The sequence below is a fragment of the Sturnira hondurensis genome, unplaced genomic scaffold (assembly GCF_014824575.4).
Source record: "Sturnira hondurensis isolate 20B ecotype Veracruz unplaced genomic scaffold, ASM1482457v3 Scaffold0002840, whole genome shotgun sequence".
Classification (NCBI taxonomy): domain Eukaryota; kingdom Metazoa; phylum Chordata; class Mammalia; order Chiroptera; family Phyllostomidae; genus Sturnira; species Sturnira hondurensis.
Genome location: NW_028075471.1, coordinates 21,213,504 through 21,232,383, shown reverse-complemented (window position 1 = coordinate 21,232,383; position 18,880 = coordinate 21,213,504). Strand labels below are relative to the sequence as shown.

The window sequence follows — 18,880 nt, the reverse complement described above, 5'->3', positions numbered from 1 at the left end:
TCCTGTCCTGGGCGGTGCTGTCACCAGTGATGAAGGTGGAAGAGACATGGGTTGGATCTCCTCGAATCCCATTATTTCTGTTGCCGTGTATTGAAACAAGTCACTGTTCCCCCTGCTCGGCCAGGTGGCATCAGGACCGGTGGGCAGGATAGGACTGGAGGCAGGCGCAGGTGGGAAGCAGCATGCCCCCACCCCGAATCCTGTCTGAGCCAGCTTCTCCTGCAGCAGCTGCACTTGTGACATGGGGACACCTCACCCGGGTCCCCTCCCCACCAATTACAAAGTGCTGGACGATGGTCAGGTGGGGAGGCCGCTCGCACACTGACTTCATGCAGGGCGTCCCCAGAACCAAAGGGGTGGTGACACAGCTGACCCTGCTTCCCCAGATCCAACGTGATTCATCCAGCAGAAAGAACCCAACACTGTCCCCAGTTCTCCCAACTCGCACACACAGTGACAGGGAACCGAGCCAAACTCATGTGGTCCTGCTCAAGGGGTCGCTGTCATCATCAGGCATGGAGGGAGACGAGGGGTGGGGTGGCTGTGCAGGGTGACGGACGGCCGTCTTGAGGAACCCAGGGCATGTGTTTGGGGACTTTTCCCAGTTCACCTCCAGAGTCACCCTGCTCACCAAACTAAACTCAGCTGAGTTCAGTTCTCACGACAGACGTGTGACTGTTGTTTTATTATCCCATCAAAACAAGCAGCTTTGTCCAGGGGGTGCTGCCTGCATGGGGCACTGTCCGGCCCCCACAAAGTCACCACGCAGCCCCCCTCAGTGACACGGGAGGGGCTGCCCACTAAGAAGTGGCCCCTGTAGGAGGTGGCGCGCCCTTCCACACATGGCCAGCACGGGGCAGCACAGGCCCACCTGAGAGCCCCGGCATCCCCAGAAGCAATCCTGGCAGTCTGCTCCCTGCACCCAGCCCAGAGGGAGCTGGAGTGCAGGATGGAGAAGGTACCCGAGGGACCCAGCCCCTCTCTGGGTGGGAGCAGCCTCCTCTTCAGCTTAAGGGCCATCTGAGCCCAAGGTCTGTGTCCTCTCTGCCTCATCAGGGACTTCCAGGGACCACAGCAGTTACCAGGCTGATGCAGAAGATTCCAGAGACGTGGCTGTTTGTAACTCAGGAGCAGTGTAGACAGTTGACCCTGGACCACAAGGCGAGGGGCGCACCCACCTGCACTGTTGGGAACCAACCTGCAGCCCTCCCTCCACGCTGGCTCCCAAACACCAGGGGCACGGGACAGTGTGGGTCTGCACTGCACGGGGAATCCCGCGTCTGCATGGACCACGCAGCTCGAGCCCATGCGCTTGGCCGTCCCCCGTCCTCCCTCATACAGAGTGTGCAAGGTCACAGCAGGGATCTGGAAGAGACTTTATTTGCAGCCCCGAGGACACTCATCACCAAGACGCAGGGACTTTAGGCCGCTGCGAGCCGCTTCTTGATGAAGTGGCTGACCAGCTTCTGGGGCCGCTGCTGGTACTCCTCCAGCACCTCATGGGAGCTGGAGATCTGGTCCCCCTGAAGGCGGTCAAGTAAGGTGACACACACCACGGCCACTGTGGAGAGCAAAGGCTACATCAGTGCAGAGCACGGGGCTCCTCACTCAAGCCCCTGGACGGGGACCAGGCCCCCAAGGTGACCAGCAGGAGTGGGGGGCGGATGGGGATCTCAGCAAGGCCCGGGCGCTGCTCCTCAGGCTGCCCTGCCCTGCCCTGCCCACTCCTTATTCTCGGTCCCTTTACTTCCAAGAGTCCCAGTCATATCCCAGGCCAGCCCAGGGCTTGTACCGCCTTGAAAGGCAAGTGACGGTGACAAGGAGGCAGTAATCCTGGATGGCAGAGCTGGCCCTTCCTTGCAGGGTGACTAGGAAGGAACTTGAGGTGGACAAGCTCCAAGGCAAGTCCAGATTGGAAAGTAGGCCCATCGCAGGGCCTCAGGCGGGCTCACTGCCTCAAAACCTGCGCGGATCGGGGGGTTGGGGGGGAGGCGGAGGGGCCTTCCAGTCACCTTTCTCAGTGCACTTGGTGGCATGTGAGTCCTTGCAGAGACACAAAGAATTGGCAATTGACCATGTTACAATCGAAGGTGGTCTGAGCACAGGGGTGCACAATGCCACTCCGTCCCAGGCAGGCCTTGGGGACAGGGTGGGTGCCTGGGAGGACTGGGAGAGGGTGCCAAGGTTGGCCAGTGGGGCAGCAGCCCAGTGCCCGCCTACCTGGAACACTGCAGGCATTGCACATGGCAGCAAGCACGGTCGACTCCATCTCGATGTTTCGGACGCCAGCCGCGTGGGCCGCCTGCAGGTATTCCTTCTTCTCCTGCTCTGTGTAGTAGCAGAGGGCACCGTCCAGCCGGCCTTGGCCTGGGGACACAAGGAGGGGCCCACACTGACTCGGCTGTGCTGCCCACAGGGGTGTTCTCGACCTCTGCAGCCTACCTCCACGGGAGCCTGGACCACCCACTCACATGCGGGCATTACCACCAATGCAGAAACACTGGTGAGGCAGGAGGCGGGGAAGCTGCAGCCCATAGGGGACCGGCCACCCCATCACCACCTTCGTAGAAGTCCAAGGTGCACATGGTGTTGCCCACGACCGTGGGGAACTCGTTCAGGTCCGCGGAGCACTGCACCAGCTCCTGCACCAGCTTCGCATCCAGGTCCGGTTTGCGTACCACCCGCTTGCCCAGCACAATCTGCTCGAACTCCGGCTTGAAGCAGGCATCCACTGCCTGCTGGGTGATGACCACAGAGCCGGGCTCCAGGCCTGAAGGAGGAAGAGGTGTCATGGCCACGTGGAGTGGACAGAGGGTGCAGCCAGCACATGGAGGGGGACAGCCCACCTGTAAGCTGAAGTGCTGCAGCGGCAGTCACGTGCTAAAAAGAAGGGGCAAGGGTCTCTATTCCCCCTCAAATCCCTGTCACAAAAATTAAGGCCCAGGCATTGCAGAAAACATGGAGGAGAAAGGTGCAAGGAAATAGAAACGACCAGAAACCTCTCCTCCCAAGATACGTGTCTTCCACTCGGCTCTATTTTTACCTGTCGGGCGTGCCAGCACTGCAGTGTGTTTCATCAACCCCTGTTTTGTGCCTTTCCATTTTGGAAGATGTCAAGCAAATGCAAAAGTGGACACGAACCATACAACGAGCCCTGTGCACCCAAGCGTGGCTGCAACTCGACCAACTCCTGACCACTGTGTTTTCCTTTAGGGCTGATGCATTCTTATCTAAATTTGCATTCTCTCTCCCTCTCCCCCCTCCCCATTGCCCTTGATTTTCCTGCAGGGTTTCCTGTAAGGTGCTTCAGACCCTTGCAGGAGGCAAGTGGGGGAGTGGCGGGGAAGGGTGTGCAGCAGCGAAGTGGGGGGCGAAGGCCAGAGAGGAAGCCTGCGGCCCACAAGCGACTCACCATGTGCGAGCAGCTGCCTGGCCTGGGACCATCTGCTGTGGGCCAGGCATTTGCGGGTGGACGGCCCCTTCCCATGCCTCCTGCTGCTAGGTCTGGAACAGGAGCTCTGGTGCCCGCGCCCACTCGCCCATCCTCCACAGGAGCTGAGTGGTTGTCCCCCGCCACCAAGCCCCATGCAGAAGTTGCCTGCCCCTCACCTATGCCACCGGATGTGCCGATGCGGATGACAGTGACACCAGAGCAGCGCGCATGGTGCAGGAGCTTGAGGAGCTCGTGAAGCAAGATGGCCGTGGAAGGGATGCCCATCCCGTGCTGGCCCAGGAGAGACACAGTGTTACGGCCCACAAGCCCCCATGTGTTCTGTGGGCACTCCCGCCGTGGTCCCTGAGAATGCACCTCAACACAAAGGCTTAGAAGATAGGACACTTCCAGCCCCAGCTGGTGTGGCTCAGTGGACTGAGCACTGGCCTGAGAACCAAAGTGTCACCAGATCAATTCCCAGTCAGGCCACAGGCCTGGGTTGTGGGCCAGGTCCCCAGTAGGGGCCACTCAAAAGGGAACCACATACTGATGCTTCTCTCCCTCTCTTTCTCCTTCCCCTCTCTATAAATAAATAATATGATACAAAAAATAAAAACTAGAACACTTTGGGAAGCAGGAAAGCTCCCACAGTGCCCATGCAGGGTGACAGTCAGCCCTGCAGGAGCCCCCGCCCACCAGGTGTTGGCCCCAGGTGCACTGGACTGGCTTTTCTCTCTCAGCTGCACTAAGTGCTAATCGCCCCATGATGGGTCCTAAGGCGAGGCTTGGTTTGTCGGCTTCATTCTGTCTCGTCCCTTCTGTGTCTCGTCCCTTCTGTGTCTCATCCCTGCATCCTACCCTTCCAGGGCCACCTCCTCCAGGATGCCCCCACGCCCCAGGGCAGCTACACAAGCAGGTGCTGCTCCTGAGGCAGGGACACTTCAATTCTCCCCAGCTGCTCCCAGGAGGGGAGCAGGTCCACAGGAGGTGAGGGGCCTGGACCCTGCCTGAGGGATGGGGGCCTGCAGAGCCCAGGGCGGCCGCCTGGTTGGGGGACAGGTACTCACGCTGACAGACAGCACGGGCCCCGCTTTGTACATGACATAGCGGTCGGTGCCTGAGCAGATGTTGGGATACTCCTTCCCCGGGTGGTCCAGGCCGAGCTCCGAGGCCACATACAGGATGAAGGCTTTCATCCGGGAGGGGCTGCCACCCACACACACAAACTGTGGGTATGGACAGATGGACAGCAGAATCCATCAGCACGTGAGCAGCCCACAGCTCACGTGCCCTGCTGTGCCAGGGCCCCAACCAACAACACATGCCCCTTCTGGAACGTGCTAGAAACACCAGTCCCCTGGCCCTCGCTGGACGGACCATGCCTAGGGAGGCCTCTTGCTGGAGTTTCGGGGTCCTGGCTCCTGAAATTCCTGTGCAGAGTGGGAGGCCCTGACACAGCACGGCACAGGCACCAGCCACAGCTCGCACGAACACAGACCCGGGCGCTGCGGGAAGCCAGTCTGCTCCATGCCCACCAGCTTCCGTCCAGCATGGGGCCAGCAGCTCACTGTCCTGGCGAGAGCCAAGTGTGGAGTAAGGCCGCGTGGGCTTCTCACCTGGGTGACCAGGGCCCCACAGCCCACCTACAAAACAGGCTGCTGCCCCCACCTCTCACCTGGCCACCCAAGCGCCCCATGGCCAAGGCATGGAAAGTGGCAGCCACAGGGTCAGGGGTGGGGTCAGAGAGCGGAAAGTTTCCACCTGCAGAGCAGCATCTGTAAAAGCGGACCTTCCTTTTGTTCTACACAAGAAAAGCAAGCGTGTGCGCCAGTGCAAGGGAGCTGGCTGACCAAAGAATTGTTCATCCCTGAGGAAGAAAAAGAAAATCACACTCCTCGGGAGACCAGACATGGAATGAATGGGGAACAGATGGGGAGGGCTGGAAGCAAAAGCACAGAGCGAGTGAGCGAGCGCAGCACTGACCGGTCAGAACTCTGCAGTCGGACGGGAGTCAGCACCACAGCAATGCAGGCTTGCCCTCCCTGGCGTGTTCCGGTTTTGAGTTCTAAACATTAGCCCACACTCACCCTCGGAATTCGACCTTTTCAGAGGCCTGAGGGTGGATCAGTCAGAGCTGAGAGGCTGAGACTTTGTGGGGAAAATGGCCTGGAGGCTGCATTCAAGGCCATGGAGGAATCAGTGTCAACATGCATCTCACTCACACACTCACTCACACTTACACTCACACTCTCACACACTCACACTCTCACTCACACACTCACTCTCACTGAGTGCCCCGCTTCCCATCCCCTTTTCTCCGTTCTCTCCATGAGGCTTGGGAGACTCACTTCCATCGGCTCCAAGGGAGCCGCTGACATCCTTACCTGCTGACTAGCGGGTAAGAAGTTAGAGGGGCCACTGTGGTGGCATTTCCGAGTGTTCTTTTACTCACAAGTTCCTACCCTTGAACAGTGACAGTTGGGAGAAGTCCACTATATACCTATCACTTCGTGACCCTTCCCTCTGCCACCTCAGCCCTCTGTGACGGGGTCACAACTCGTGTCACCAGTGAGGCAGCAATCAGGGGACAGGTCCCCAGAATCAAGCCCCACTCCTCACCTTCACATCCCCAAACATGGCCGGGAGGTCGTGTGTGCTGGTGCTGAGGTCCAAGTGGTAGAGAATGTCCTCCTTCATCTTGGCCAGGTTTGGATTTTGAAGCTGTACGCGGTGGTCACTGTTCCAAACCAGGAAAGTAGAAGGTTAGCAGAGCGCTGGAATCCAGTGGCCAACGTGGTGACAAAGTGCCCTGTGTCACTGGGAAGCTTGTGGTGCATAGAGGGAAGGACAGACCCCCGCTTCGAGCCTCCCCCTCTCTGTGTCCTTCCCTCCTCCTCCCCTCACACAGAAAGAGCACAGCCAGTCACTGCCCGACTCATGTTCACTGGGCACACAAACCCGACCTAATTTTTAAAATAACACATTGCCATGGACTGCCATGGAAGCCAGACATCGCCAGACATCAAGTACTTTTGGCTTTGCAACCATTTCAGCTTTGCTGAAACCACTCAGCTCAGCCACCGTCACGTGAAAGGGATCACAGACACCATGTGAATGAGTGTGGTCGTTCCAGTAACCCAGGACTCGCAGAACAAATGCCTGGGACTAAAGTGTGTCTTCACCTGCGGTGTCCCTTAGAGCAAACCCTAGCCACGCCTCCTTCCGCATCGTGCCTTCCTGGCACCCACAGACAGGGGTGCTCCCCAAACCCAGAGCAGAAGAGAGGCAGAGTGGGCCCCTGGCTGCAGTGACCAGGGCTTCCCTTCTCTTCCTGCTGTGTCTGGCTTCCTGCCCAGAACCCGCTGATGACAGAAAAGTGTGCCAGGGAAGAAGGTCCCCACAGCCCACGATTTGGAAATCCCGCTACAGGGCTTCCCTCAGGCCAGCCAGCACATCCTGGCCGTGGTCTAACCGTGCTGACCCGCCACCCAGCAGAGGGTGCACTGTCTGGGAGACGCTCGCCTTTGGCTCCAGCCCCTGGGGCAGCAGCCTCCTCCTGCAGATCCAAGTGTCCAGAGGTTTGTCCAGTATTTCAGCTCTCACTAAAAATGCAAGCATTTCTGCCAGACAGACAGACGCCCAGACAGACAGACGCTCTGGACGGCCACACTGCTGATGTTTATTCCTATCTATTTATCTTTGCCTTGGATACAAGGGAGTGTTTCCCAGGAAAACAGGTTATTCGTCAACTCTCAGTAACTAAAACAGCAGTTACTGCCCACGCTGAATACCTGCTCCGTGCCAGTAGCTTCACATATTTGTGTAATGAAGACAATCACTTTGATTATCTCCGGTGACAAAGCCCTGAAGGCCAGACCGGGTCTTACTTGTCTGTGAATCCCCAGAGCCTACACAGCCCCACTCAACCAGCCCAACAGTTCCGCCTGCTTCACCATTGCATCCCCGTGTCTGTCACTGCATCAACGTACTGCTGTGTCTCCAGGCAGCTTGGGCATTGACAGCCAAGACCAGGCTCCCACCCCCATGCCCCCTCCCCGCTCCTCGCAGGGCATCCAAACAAATGCACATTTGAACATTTTCAAAAGGCTGACTTATTGGGTGGCCAAAAAGTCCTTACGTTTTTTCTGTAAAATAAAAGACATATTTTTCATTTTCACCAATAGCCCTTTTGACTTGGGTATTTTGAGTACGTTGGCTCTCTCCTGCTGTTGGCTTCTAGTGGGGAGAGGCCTGGGGTGCTGCTAAACCCCTTCCAGTGCATCAGACAGACCCCAGCAGAGAGTTATTTGGCCAAAATAGCATTAGTACCAAGAAACTTCGCAAACCCCTCCTGACACTCAATCAGTCATGGTACCTTCTCCACATACTGTAGGAAAAAAATCCTTTTTCCTGCATTTCCATCGCGTTTTTACCTTCCTTTTTATAATAAAGCATAATATGCCAAAAATGCTGCATGTTTTCTTCCATCTTCAGCATTAAAATGGCTGCACAAAAATTCACCATTTTTGATAATTTTTTAAATATTTTTTTTTTAGAAAGAGGGGAAGGGAGGGAGAAAGAGAGGGAGAGAACCATCAATGTGTGGTTGCCTCTCACACACACCCCCACTGGGGACCTGGCCTGCAACCCAGACATGTGCCCTGACTGGGAATCAAACTGGTGACCTTTGCTTCGTAGTCTGGCACTCAGTCCACTGAGCTGTACCAGACAGGGCTGATAATTTTTTAAATGCATGCCGATATGACAGCTGTCACATTACAATCTAACAAAATTGTTTCTAATGAAGTTAAAGACAGCTCAGCACTGCTATAGCTACCACGGTATGGAAAGTAATGTAATGAAGTTTCTGGCCAACCCAATGCAAAGCCAAGCACAGAATACTCAGGAGACAGAAGGCTCTTTTTACAAAGGGGGAGGGCTGGCCAATGGCCACAGGCAAAGGCTGGACTTCAGACACCTGGAGGCTCAAACCAGTCATCCCAGTAGGCGCTGGCTGCACCTGGGCGCAGGGGCCAAGAGCCTCACTCAGTGCAGACAGACAGCCCGTCACCCCAAGTCCCGGGGCCACACTTGTCTGCCACATCCCCTGCCCAGTCCTGACCAGGTTCCCTGGGTCTGCAGACCAGGTGTGTCTCTCTCTCCTGGGCAGGGAGGCCTCTTACGCAGGACGAAACCCAGGCTCATGTGTAACTAGGATGATCCCCAATCTTGAGACAGAAATTCTGACACCACACTACAGCCTCAAGGCCTTTTAGTGACCACAGCTGCTCACGGGGTCCTGTTCCTGGGACGAAGACCTCAGGATGTTGTGCATGCCCAACCTCAACAGAAGGGCCACCAGCAACCAGCGGAACCAACACAGCAGGGCATTACAACACTGCGCGGTCACACATCGCAAAACGGAAAACCTTCCTCTTCTCTCTGATTCCAGGAACAAGAGAAGGCAACAGGGTGTCATGGACGGCCAGCGACGATGTTAAAATACTGGGTCAGCCGAAAAGGTCGTTTGATGTTTTCCATACGACAGCTCTCATAGCACTTAGCTGTCTTTCACTTCATTTGAAACAATGCTGTTAGATTGTATTGTGACAGCTGTCATATCAGCGTGCATTCAAAGAAACTTGTCAAAATTGGTGAACTTTTGTGTAACCCTTGTAATATTGAAAATGGAAGAAAAAGTGCAACATTTTTGGCATAGTATGCTTTATTATTTCAAGAAAGGTAAAAACGCAACTGAATTGCAGAGAAAGATCTGTGCAGTGTGTGGAGAAGGTGCTGTGACTGAACAAATGTGTCAGAAGTGGTTTGCGAAGTTCTGTGCTAGAGATTTCTCACCGGACGATGCTCCACGGTTGGGTGGACCTACCAGCTGAAGTGGACAGCAATCAAATTGAGACATTAACTGAAAATTATCAAAGTGCTACCACATGGGAGAGAGCCGATATCCTCAAAATATCCAAATATATCAAGTTATTGGTGAAAATGGAAAATGTGTCTTTTATTTTGTGGGGAAAACGTCACAGACTTTTGGGCCACCCATGAAGTGCACCAAACCGTGAGCCACCAGGATGTGCTCACGCTTACACTTAAAAAGATTTTCAAATGACAAGTCAGAGATACAGTACTTGCAAAACGATTTCTTCAGTCCACCCACAAAACCAAGTGGTTTTCCTTGGCATTGTGGCATCACGTCACTGAATAGGGACTGAGCCCCCGCTTTAAACGTGAGACTCGGAATGAATGAAAACCAGCTGGTTCCAGGCAATCAGCGGGGAAGGCAAAGCACCCCCAACCCTCATACAAACAAGGGAGAGGCGCCGTCGCAGGGCAGGGCGGAGGGGCAGTTTGGCAGATTCAAAGTCCATGTGGGAATTGGTACTAAGACAAGAAATGTGTGCTTTTCCAGCAAATCATCAGAAGAATCACAAAGGAGAATTATGAAACAGTGCAGAGAAACCTGGGAAGCATTGAGGGTTCAGGACCAAGAAACAGCAGGGAGGAGCAGGGACTGAGTTTCGGGAGTGTCCAGGTGTTGGATAAACCCCCCAGGCCCCAGACCTGAGTTCTGAGCCCAGGTCCCCTAGACTGCACCTCTGGAGGGCTGAGTCCAGGCCGGGCCAGACCAGGTCTCCAGCCCAGTTAGGGCCCCTCCACCCTGATTGCTGTCCACGGGACAGTCCGGAGAACCAGCATGCTCACATAGTCAGTTCTGATGAAGGAACCACAGCCCCCCAGAAACCCAGCCACGTGGGAGCCTCACCTGCGACGCTCCTGTCCCTTGGGGCCAGCCCCTGAGAAGGCCATCTCTCACCGGCAGTAGAACCCTGGGGAAACAGCATAGGATAGTGTTAACCTGTGAACCGAGGCCTGTAAACAACTTGAAGTCAATTTGAAGTGGTGAGGTCAGGGCGGCATGGAGCCTGGGAGAGGCTGAGACAGGGACCCGGATCAGCCATGGCTGCCAGCCTCACCAGATGCTTGACACTGGCGGTCCTTCCTGCTCTCATTTCGGGACCCTGACATTGGCAGAGGGCATCAGCACCCTCAGTCCAGTGGCCTCTTATTGAAGTGGTTTAACAACAGTGAGCCACAAGAGGATCCAAGGTCACTCGGACCAGCAGCTAAGCTGTGCTAACCTGTGGAAGATGACCTTGACCCAACCGACCATGCCCCGCTGCCCTGTCCTTCAAGAACATCAGTAGTCTTCCACCAGACCTCAAGGACTGCTTGGGGACCTGCCACAGAAGGATAAGAAAGATCTAAAGTTGGGTGACTTGGTTCTCTGCTCTGCCCCCACCCCAATGCTAGAGGGAGGAACAGACACAGTACAGGAACTGTGTGGGGCCCCACCACCAAGCACTGGCCTCAGACCAGGTCTCTGTGTGGAGGACGAGAGCCAAGCTCATGCAGGGAACTCAGTTGGCAAAGCCCTGGTCCCTGAGCACCTCACCCTGTACCTGCATGGCCCCCAGTTTCCCCAGCCTGGCAGAAAGGATGCAGCGCTTAGAGACGGTGGTGTGAAGCCAAGGCCACTGCATGCCCAGGCAGTAAATCCAGTGAGCGGAGTCCCAAGGAGCGGCTAGGCCCATCACGTGCAGGACATGTTCCTGCCCAGGGATTTCCCCAGCCACCTGCCAGAAACCAGCCCCCCCCCCCAAACTAACTCCTCCTGAAGGCCCTACAGTGGAGAAAAGGATTGATAACCATGGTCACCACAGTTAAACACGGGCCATTTTCAGCCCACTCTTGAAGCCAGAGATAATTACACAAGGTGGGCCGGGAGGAAGCGCTCTTCTGCCCGTCCCTCTCCGCCTGGCTGGACCCCCCTCCGCATCTGCACAACTCTTCTCCACCTGCACTCCATCCAGAAGGACCCCACCTCACTCTGCACCTGGGGCTGCCCTGCCTGCCATCAGACCCAGCTTGTTAAAACAAAAACAAAAACCCTAATCAGTTTTTGTTGTCTTACCGGCCAAAAAAAAATTCTGGGGTGTTCTAAGTTAAAATCACAGTGGCCAAAGAGCAAGAAAAAGAGAACAGTCAGCCCACTGACCAGCAGGGACAAGTGCTGACAAAAGCCCACTCTTAGGCTGGGTGTCTGTTGGGATTTAAGATTAATTTCCAGGTGGCTCTTTCCATGGTGAACCCAGAAGAGAGACCAGCAAGGCACTGCTGGACCCAGGAGACCTTGCTTCTTATTTTCACGGGGGCTTCAGAGACTGTGCTGGGCCCATGCCTGACTTAGCCTGCTCCTCCTCTCCCTTCCCCTGCCCCAACCCCTCAGTCTCTTGCTCCTGTAAACCTTTCCAGAATCCATTCCATCTCCCCCACCCCCACCGTGCCCATGCACAAAGCACGCTTGCAGAATTCCAGGATGAAGGGCGTGCCTTTCCCTCCTGGCCTCATCCTCGGGGTTCAGGCCCCAACAAACTCTCCATTTTTTGCCAGCGATGGTCTGGTAAACTCTTTCTTTTAAAAAAGGCTTTTAGCCATGGGAGCTAAATTTTTTGGTTTAACACCACCCATTAAAGTAAAAATCAGAAAGGTAGATTACTTTGTATAAAGAGCTTAATGCTGTCAGTGAGCACAGCATCCAGCCTAAGAGAAAGTCCTACAAGAGTTTATTTGAGCCAAACTAAGGTCAGTTGCCGGGAAGTAAAATCTCAATGGACTGAGAAAATGCTCCAGAGAACAGTGGTTGGCAGCTGATTTCATACACTAGATTCAGAGAAGGAGAGAGAAAGGGGTCAGGGCTAGGTGAGGACCACCGGGGGTAGATTTAAGGAGGAGAAAGCAAAGCAGGCAAATCTCTGGGATGGGATGAAAAGTAAGAGAGACACACATCTCTCACGTGGTGAGCACAGGATGTTAACATCCACAGCAGGAGACAAGGTGTGTGTGTGGTGGGGGGGGCGGGCAGGGGACCAGACAACAGAAGCAGGGAGTCTGTGGTCTCCCAGTCTCCTGGCTACACCCTGAGGGGTCTGAGGAAGAAGAGGATGGACATTTCAAAGGTGGGTTATCTTAGATGCATGAAAACCAACTTTTTATCCTTTTTTGTTATCCGTAAGAAGTAAATCACTTAACTAAATCTAGAAATGATGAGAACCTTCTTTGACATAATGCAACTCAAAAGCAATAAAAGCCTGTCCAGGCAAGGGTCAGGGCATTCTCCTCTTGAGAGAGTGGCCGTGCAGTCCCTTTGTCCCCACAGGACTCGGTGCTCCATGTGAGTTTGTGTGCCGCATCCACAACACACAGACTCCGTAGGGCCAGAGTCTGCATCATCTGGTGCCAGGAACAGGGACCCAGAGGCTACCAGCCGTCCTTGTGGACAACACACCAACCTGGTTGGAACGCACGCATCAGCCCAGGTAAGGGCTGATGACACCCAGTGCTTTTCAGTAAGGTCGTAGGGTATGCTGGATTTCAGAAAAAAAAGGGTATTTTTCCAAGGTCGCTCTTTCTTGCAGCCACACCCTCTTTAGTAAGCAGAAGCCTTGCTCTCTTTCTCTCTGGAAATCACCGCACCCCTTGGGCATGAGTTGAGTGTTTAAGAGACACAAGGGCGCAGCTCCATAAGTTGGACGTGGACCAGGAAAAACACTGGGTTTCCTGCCAGCTACAAGCAAAAGTCCACACGACAGGCACAGCGTAAAAACACTCACAAGCCCATCCCCATGGCACAACTCCCAATCAGGTTTTAGGCTTGGGAGAGAGAGCAATGAATTTTCCTTTCAATTAGCTTTTTTTTTCTTATAAGCACCTCTGTGCATTCTTTCTTTAGAAGCTGCTTTCTGCCGCCCTTTTGATTCTGCTTTCTCCCTCCACCCGCCTGTAAACAGAAAAGCAGATAGTAAATAAGTGTTTTGGCTTCAACCGGAGTCCGAAGATTGCTCTGAGAACTCAGAGTTAGTTACAGTTATTTATGAGTGTCTCAGCTTCCTGCAGAGCACCGAAGCTAAGAGGCATTCCCCCCTTCGGCTAGAGATCTCAGGCATCCCTATGTGAGACAAGAGTCAGGGCCTTGGGGAAGTGTCTGGGTCAATCCCCGAGATGTACAGGGGCCTCTCAGGGAATCCCAATCACAGTAATTTAACTCTCGGCTCAGCCAGAAATCGCAATATAAAGGTTGGTCACCTGGCACGTCAAGCCCGGCTCACAGTCTTAAATGCGTGGGAAAAACGTGAAACCCATAGGCAGGGTTAGGGTACCCTGGATACCAGGCAGCCCTCCCTCACCAACAGTACGTTATGACCCACTACATTCTTTTCACTAAAAACAAGTAGGACTTAAAGGTGTGGACAGAGTGAGAGTGAAACTGGGTTTGTAATCACCGCATTTGCAGTGGGAAAAATATCAGAAAAAGGTTCTTTTATTTGTTCAAAAAAATTTTTTTAAGTTTCTGCCAATCCTCAACCATGGGGAACTGGCTCTCTAAAGAACAAAAGCAATATTTTATGCTAATTCAGCAGCTTCTTAAGGCTGCCAGATGTCTCCCTGATAAGTGACCTTTAGACATAGTTATTCAGGAAAAAGTTGGGCAGAAGTTGAAACAGCACCAGGTGGTGTGAGATAAAGGACTAGTGTCTCACTCCCTCCTTTAGAGGAGTTAATTTGAAAATACTGGTTTGCTTGAATTTTGTTTTTGTTTGTTTTAAAAGTAACATCTCAGCCTCAAAATGTTTTGGTAAATAGCATGAAATCTCTAATGTTGTTACATCATAAGGATTCTACTCAGAAAGAATTTAAATTGATTATTTAAAAAAAAAAACAAGAAAAAGACCTCACTTCCCTCGGACTGTAAAAAGCGCAGGAAGAAAAATAACGAGGAAATGTGTCTTTTAAGCACTCTGAATCTTCCTCCTGAGGGCCCAGGGGCTGCTCTGGTCCTGGGAACAAGCATGTCGAGCTTAGCATCCTCCCTCCCTCCTCTCCAGCCTCCCTAAAGTTGTCAAGGGCACTAGATACTGAGACAACTCCCTTCTGAGCACACCCAAGGGATGCAGTAATTAATCACCAAGAATAGGGGAAAAAAGTAAATGTATTTGCCAGTAGAGGAAAGACTGTTTCTAAAAGTTATGAATGTGTTCATAAATTTGTTAATCTAAAGCATGCTATAAGTGGAATGGGAGATGTGATGTGTTAAAGAAATATTAAAAATCCTCCTTATTGATGCCAGAGCCGTGACCTTTTATTGTAAAAACAAAATATAAGTGTACTATCTCCCAGAAAAAACTAGCCCTTTTCCGAGAAAGACTAAGTATTATTTTTTTAACTCGGTTCCTACAAACACAGATCATTTCCTTAGGGAAGAACTGGCTATTCTCCCGGAGGAAAGGATTAGTCAATCGAGTCACGAAAGGCCCTTGGCACATAACCACTTTTACCTAAAACTTGTTGGAACAGAATGCCCCCACCCATCCTTCCAATTTTCCTTGCAAACTCTACATCTAAAAGCTACCAAATCCTAAGAACAACAGGGCAGTTAACTTGCTGCTCAAACTCGTTGCAGCTTGCAAAAACAGCAGAGAGCCTGTCTTTCCAAACAAACAAGGGCACTTTTAAAACTGAGGCTATTTTTCAGCCGACTGCTCCCTACCTGTTGCAAACCAGAAAGCCAAGGGTTAAAGGCTTAAAAGAACCCTCCCAGAAGGGCGAAAATCAGACCCCCCAAAGCTAAACAGAAAAAGTAATAGAAAAAGCTAAAAGACTCTTTATCATTCCCAAGCTAAGCAAATTATTAAAGAGTGTTCTGACTGTCAAGCCCTTACTAAATAAGACATCTCCATCCACAGGAGTTAACCCTCGAAGACTAAGTTCTCAAATGATTTGTCAAACAAATGTCACTCACTACACTCCCTTTGGAAAATTCAAATACATTCATATTTCTATTGATACTTACTCTGGTGCCCTACATGCATCTGCTTTAACAGGAGAATCTGCAAAAAAATATACAAGCCCATTGGCTTAAAGCCTTTAGACATTTAGAATGGCCTCGGCAAATTAAAACTGATAATGGCCCAGGAAAGCTTGCCCATTCTACTCAAGCCTTCCTTCAGCATTGGAACATCCAACCTAAAACAGGAATACCTTATAATCCAACCGGTCAGGCAATTGCTGAATGGGCGCATCATACCTTCAGAAATCTTCGTAAAAAACAAAAAGGGGGGAGTCAGGAATCTACCCCCCAAAATTTGATTATGTTAACTATGTTCACCTATAATTTTCTAAACTGTGATGAATCACTCTGTACTACAATTGCGAAACATTTTCAGAAGAAAGAACCAAAGCCATCTTATCCTCAGGTTCCATACAGAGATCTGCTGGGAGATGGTACTTGACAGGGCCCTGTAGACCTCTTAACATGGGGAAGAGGGTATGCATGTGTTTCCATCCCTACAGGTCCTGTCTGGCTTCCAGTTAAAAGGATGAAGTCTTATCATGGACAAAACAGAGGTCAAGCTCCACTACCTGGAAATGAAAACCAATCAGCTAACAGACCAGACAGCCCATTGGAAGAAAACAAGCACTGGATTCCAGTGCCAAAAATTACAGTTTATATTGCTAAGTATTTACTACTTTATTTTTCTGTTCTCATTGACACTTTGTGCTTTCCTTTAAAGGAGCAACTTTATGCTGCAAGGAAAGAGCGATACAGTAATTATTACTATCAGCTTTCCACAGTAGCTACAATTGGGCTTCGCACCCAGGAGAGGATTCATCATACTCTCAGTCCCCCTCCGGTTCCTCCTTGTACCTTAGACATTACTCCTAAAGACTCAGTCTCTTGGTCTTTGTGCCGCGGACCAAATGCCGCCATTGCTTATCTCCCCAAAAGTCCTTTTGTAGTGGAGAGTTGGGGAGCTAACTGGAGAATACTAGCTAAGCTTGATGAAACAACAGTTCCAGCTCTGCCTCTATTTGTACGTACCGATACGTGGTGGGAGGGCCAGCACCAGGGCATTTATTATTACAACTGTTTCTCCCAACCATACTAACCCTTGGCATCACAATTCTTGGAAAATGGGATGGCCTTTTATTGCTAGAAAACACCGGTATAAAGAATTTTTAAATGTCTCCAACCAGGATGGCCCTCCCAAACAGGATTGGGTCACAGTTTGTACCTCTCACCCCTACTTGTTTCTGGCACCACCCAGGGAACAGATGACAGAATGCTGCAGCTTTTTATTCGATTAACTTCCCCCCTGAATCCCCCAAACCCCTCACCTACACTTTCTTTTCCTAAAGGGTCGGTTTCAAATGGAATTTCAGACAGCCTGTTAGGCTACAAACCCACTATCTTCTCAGATCGCCGGGCGGTCTGAAAAAAGTGCCCATAAAGACTCACTCAGTCCCTGTCGCTGCTTATTGGGTCTGGCGGTGACAGGCAGCACGAAGGCCAGCTTTCCTGCTTTGTGCTCAACAAAGCGGTGCTGAGTGGAAGACGCCTTCGAGGCAGAGGCTGGTGCGCCTACAGGTCTGCCTGCGGAGATGTCCGATGGCCTCAGGTGTCTGGGGAGTCTTAGGGCATGACCGAGGCCTAGGGCGGGCCCAGTGCTCACAACCCCGAGCAGGGCAAGGTAGAAAGTCTGAGAGGGATGAACAGGACGTGGGAAACTGATTAAGACATTGTTTCAATTCAAGGAAATCGCAAGACTTTTTAAAGCCAAGCTCACAGCCAATGAATGGAACCTGAGGTCACTTTAATGCTGACAATAGCAGAAAGGGGGCTGATGAGCCAGCAGCAGAGGTCAGGGCAGGGGTGAAAGAACAAGGACAGAACTGGGCAGGGTGGGGCGGGGGGGGGGGGGCTGGTGCAAAGGAAAGGTCGTGGCCACAGGTGTGGGTGGCCCAAGATAGGGGGTCCTGGGAGGCTGCTGGTCTGAGAGCCTGAGTCACCTAGCCAAACCCTGACCTGGGAGGGACAGATCTGGGGACAGCCATTGAGGCTGCTCGCAGCTCCCCTCTTCAAGTCCAAGGCCAGCCTGCCACACACAGGGATTGTAGAAGGACCCGCTCCCGGTGCGATTTAGATCTGTGCCACATAATTCATGACAGTAAAGTTTATCTGTTCAGCCACCAGTCTCCTTTGCCGTTGGTGCCGTCAGATACTGGAGCTCTGCAAGTCTGAAATGCAACTTCCCTCCCTGCCTTAAAAGGGGAAGTTCTCCGTGTTCCTGCACCCCCTCTCCCGCCCGCCAAGATTTGGGAAGCACCGGGTCGGGGGCGCTCTTCGGGAGCCCAACCAGCGGGCTTCGGCTGAACAGGAGGAACCTGGGCGGAGGGGCGCGGGGGTCGGGGGGACCCACACTCTCGCTGCGCACAAGGCGACCGCGGACCCTAAGAAGCCTACCCTCCCCGCGTGCCCTCTCTCTTTTCCAAGCAGCCCCTCCCCGACCCGCTGCCAGCTCTTCTTTCCAGCAAAGGCCACGCGAGCCTGTCACTTCACCTGCAGGTCCCTGGCTCCCGGATGCAGGACCCCCGCGAGGACACTCACTGCACAGCAGCCACTACACCTGCCGCTCCAGCTGCGCGCGCCACTGCCGCCGGCTGCAAACGCCCGGGGGAAATGCGGGTCTGGGGTGAGGGGCGCGCGGTGCCAGGGGCTGCGCTCCGGACAGGCTACCGGGAGGGAACCTTGAGCTAAGAGAAGTTCCGCTCAGAGTCTAGGGCCAACCGGCCCCGCCCCTGGCCGCGGCCCCGCCTCCCCACCCCACCCCACTCGCTGAATAACCCGGCCTAGTCCAGTTACTCACCGAGCCACCGACAAAACCAGCCACTCACTGTTTGCCTCCTCGTCTGGGGGCAGGGACACTGCGGGGAGACTGCCCACCCCCGGCCACCTCCAGGGCGCAACTCTGATGGGTCCGGAGGTGCCCCGCCCCCAGCGAGCGCTAGAGGGACTGGAGAAACGAAAGTGTCACCGGCCCAAGGTGGGTCCGGATGGGGGGATGGGCTATGTCCGCTGCCCTCCCGGCTCGCTTGGACCTCAGTATCCCAGAGCCCCAGGAGCCGGGAAAAGCGGGGGACCGTGGCCGCAGGAGAGGAAGTAACTCACCCATTCATTCACCGGCTGAGGCGCAGAGCTGCTGGCTACTAGCTGCCTGGCACATCTCTCCCGGGGGGACATGCAGGAGTAGGAGGGCGCCCTGTGGGACGCTGGGGGGAAGGGGACGCTAAGGATTCACTTTCATTTCCAAGAGACTGCCTATGAACAGGAATATCAAATACCAAAGACTTATTCGTCAAGTTAAAACTTTTTAAATATATGACAGACTGGAAAACGAAACTGAGTCTCCCCACTGTTAAAGCATACCCGGAAACCCAAGTCCCCAGCAGGCGCTCTAAGGCCGCAGCTGCTGCCGGGAGACATCGTTTGCCCATATGTTTTCCCGTCTGCAGCGTGTCCATTCTTCCTCCTCT

The 18,880-nt window shown here is 53.2% G+C and overlaps 1 protein-coding gene across 1 annotated transcript; it reads right to left on the bottom strand.

Annotated features, from left to right (window-relative positions):
- Positions 1 to 1,359: 1,359 nt before the first annotated feature.
- On the bottom strand, positions 1,360 to 18,127 carry UPP1 (uridine phosphorylase 1). Its single transcript, XM_037041069.1, has 8 exons — positions 17,907 to 18,127; positions 10,215 to 10,278; positions 6,053 to 6,170; positions 4,501 to 4,659; positions 3,610 to 3,724; positions 2,561 to 2,770; positions 2,221 to 2,367; positions 1,360 to 1,561 (listed from the first exon to the last, which is right to left on the bottom strand). Exons 2-8 carry the CDS (start codon positions 10,256 to 10,258, stop codon positions 1,422 to 1,424), a joined length of 933 nt encoding a protein of 310 aa, XP_036896964.1. The 5' UTR covers positions 10,259 to 10,278; positions 17,907 to 18,127; the 3' UTR covers positions 1,360 to 1,421.
- Positions 18,128 to 18,880: the final 753 nt, after the last annotated feature.

Coding starts and splice junctions, on each gene's coding strand:
- UPP1 (XM_037041069.1), bottom strand. CDS start 10,258: ATGGCCTTCTCAGGGGCTGGCCCCAAGGGACAGGAGCGTCGCAG. Junction 3,725..4,500: donor GGCCCGTGCTGTCTGTCAGC/GTGAGTACCTGT, acceptor CTCCTGGGCCAG/CACGGGATGGGCATCCCTTC. Junction 1,562..2,220: donor CAATGCCTGCAGTGTTCCAG/GTAGGCGGGCAC, acceptor TGCTCTCCACAG/TGGCCGTGGTGTGTGTCACC.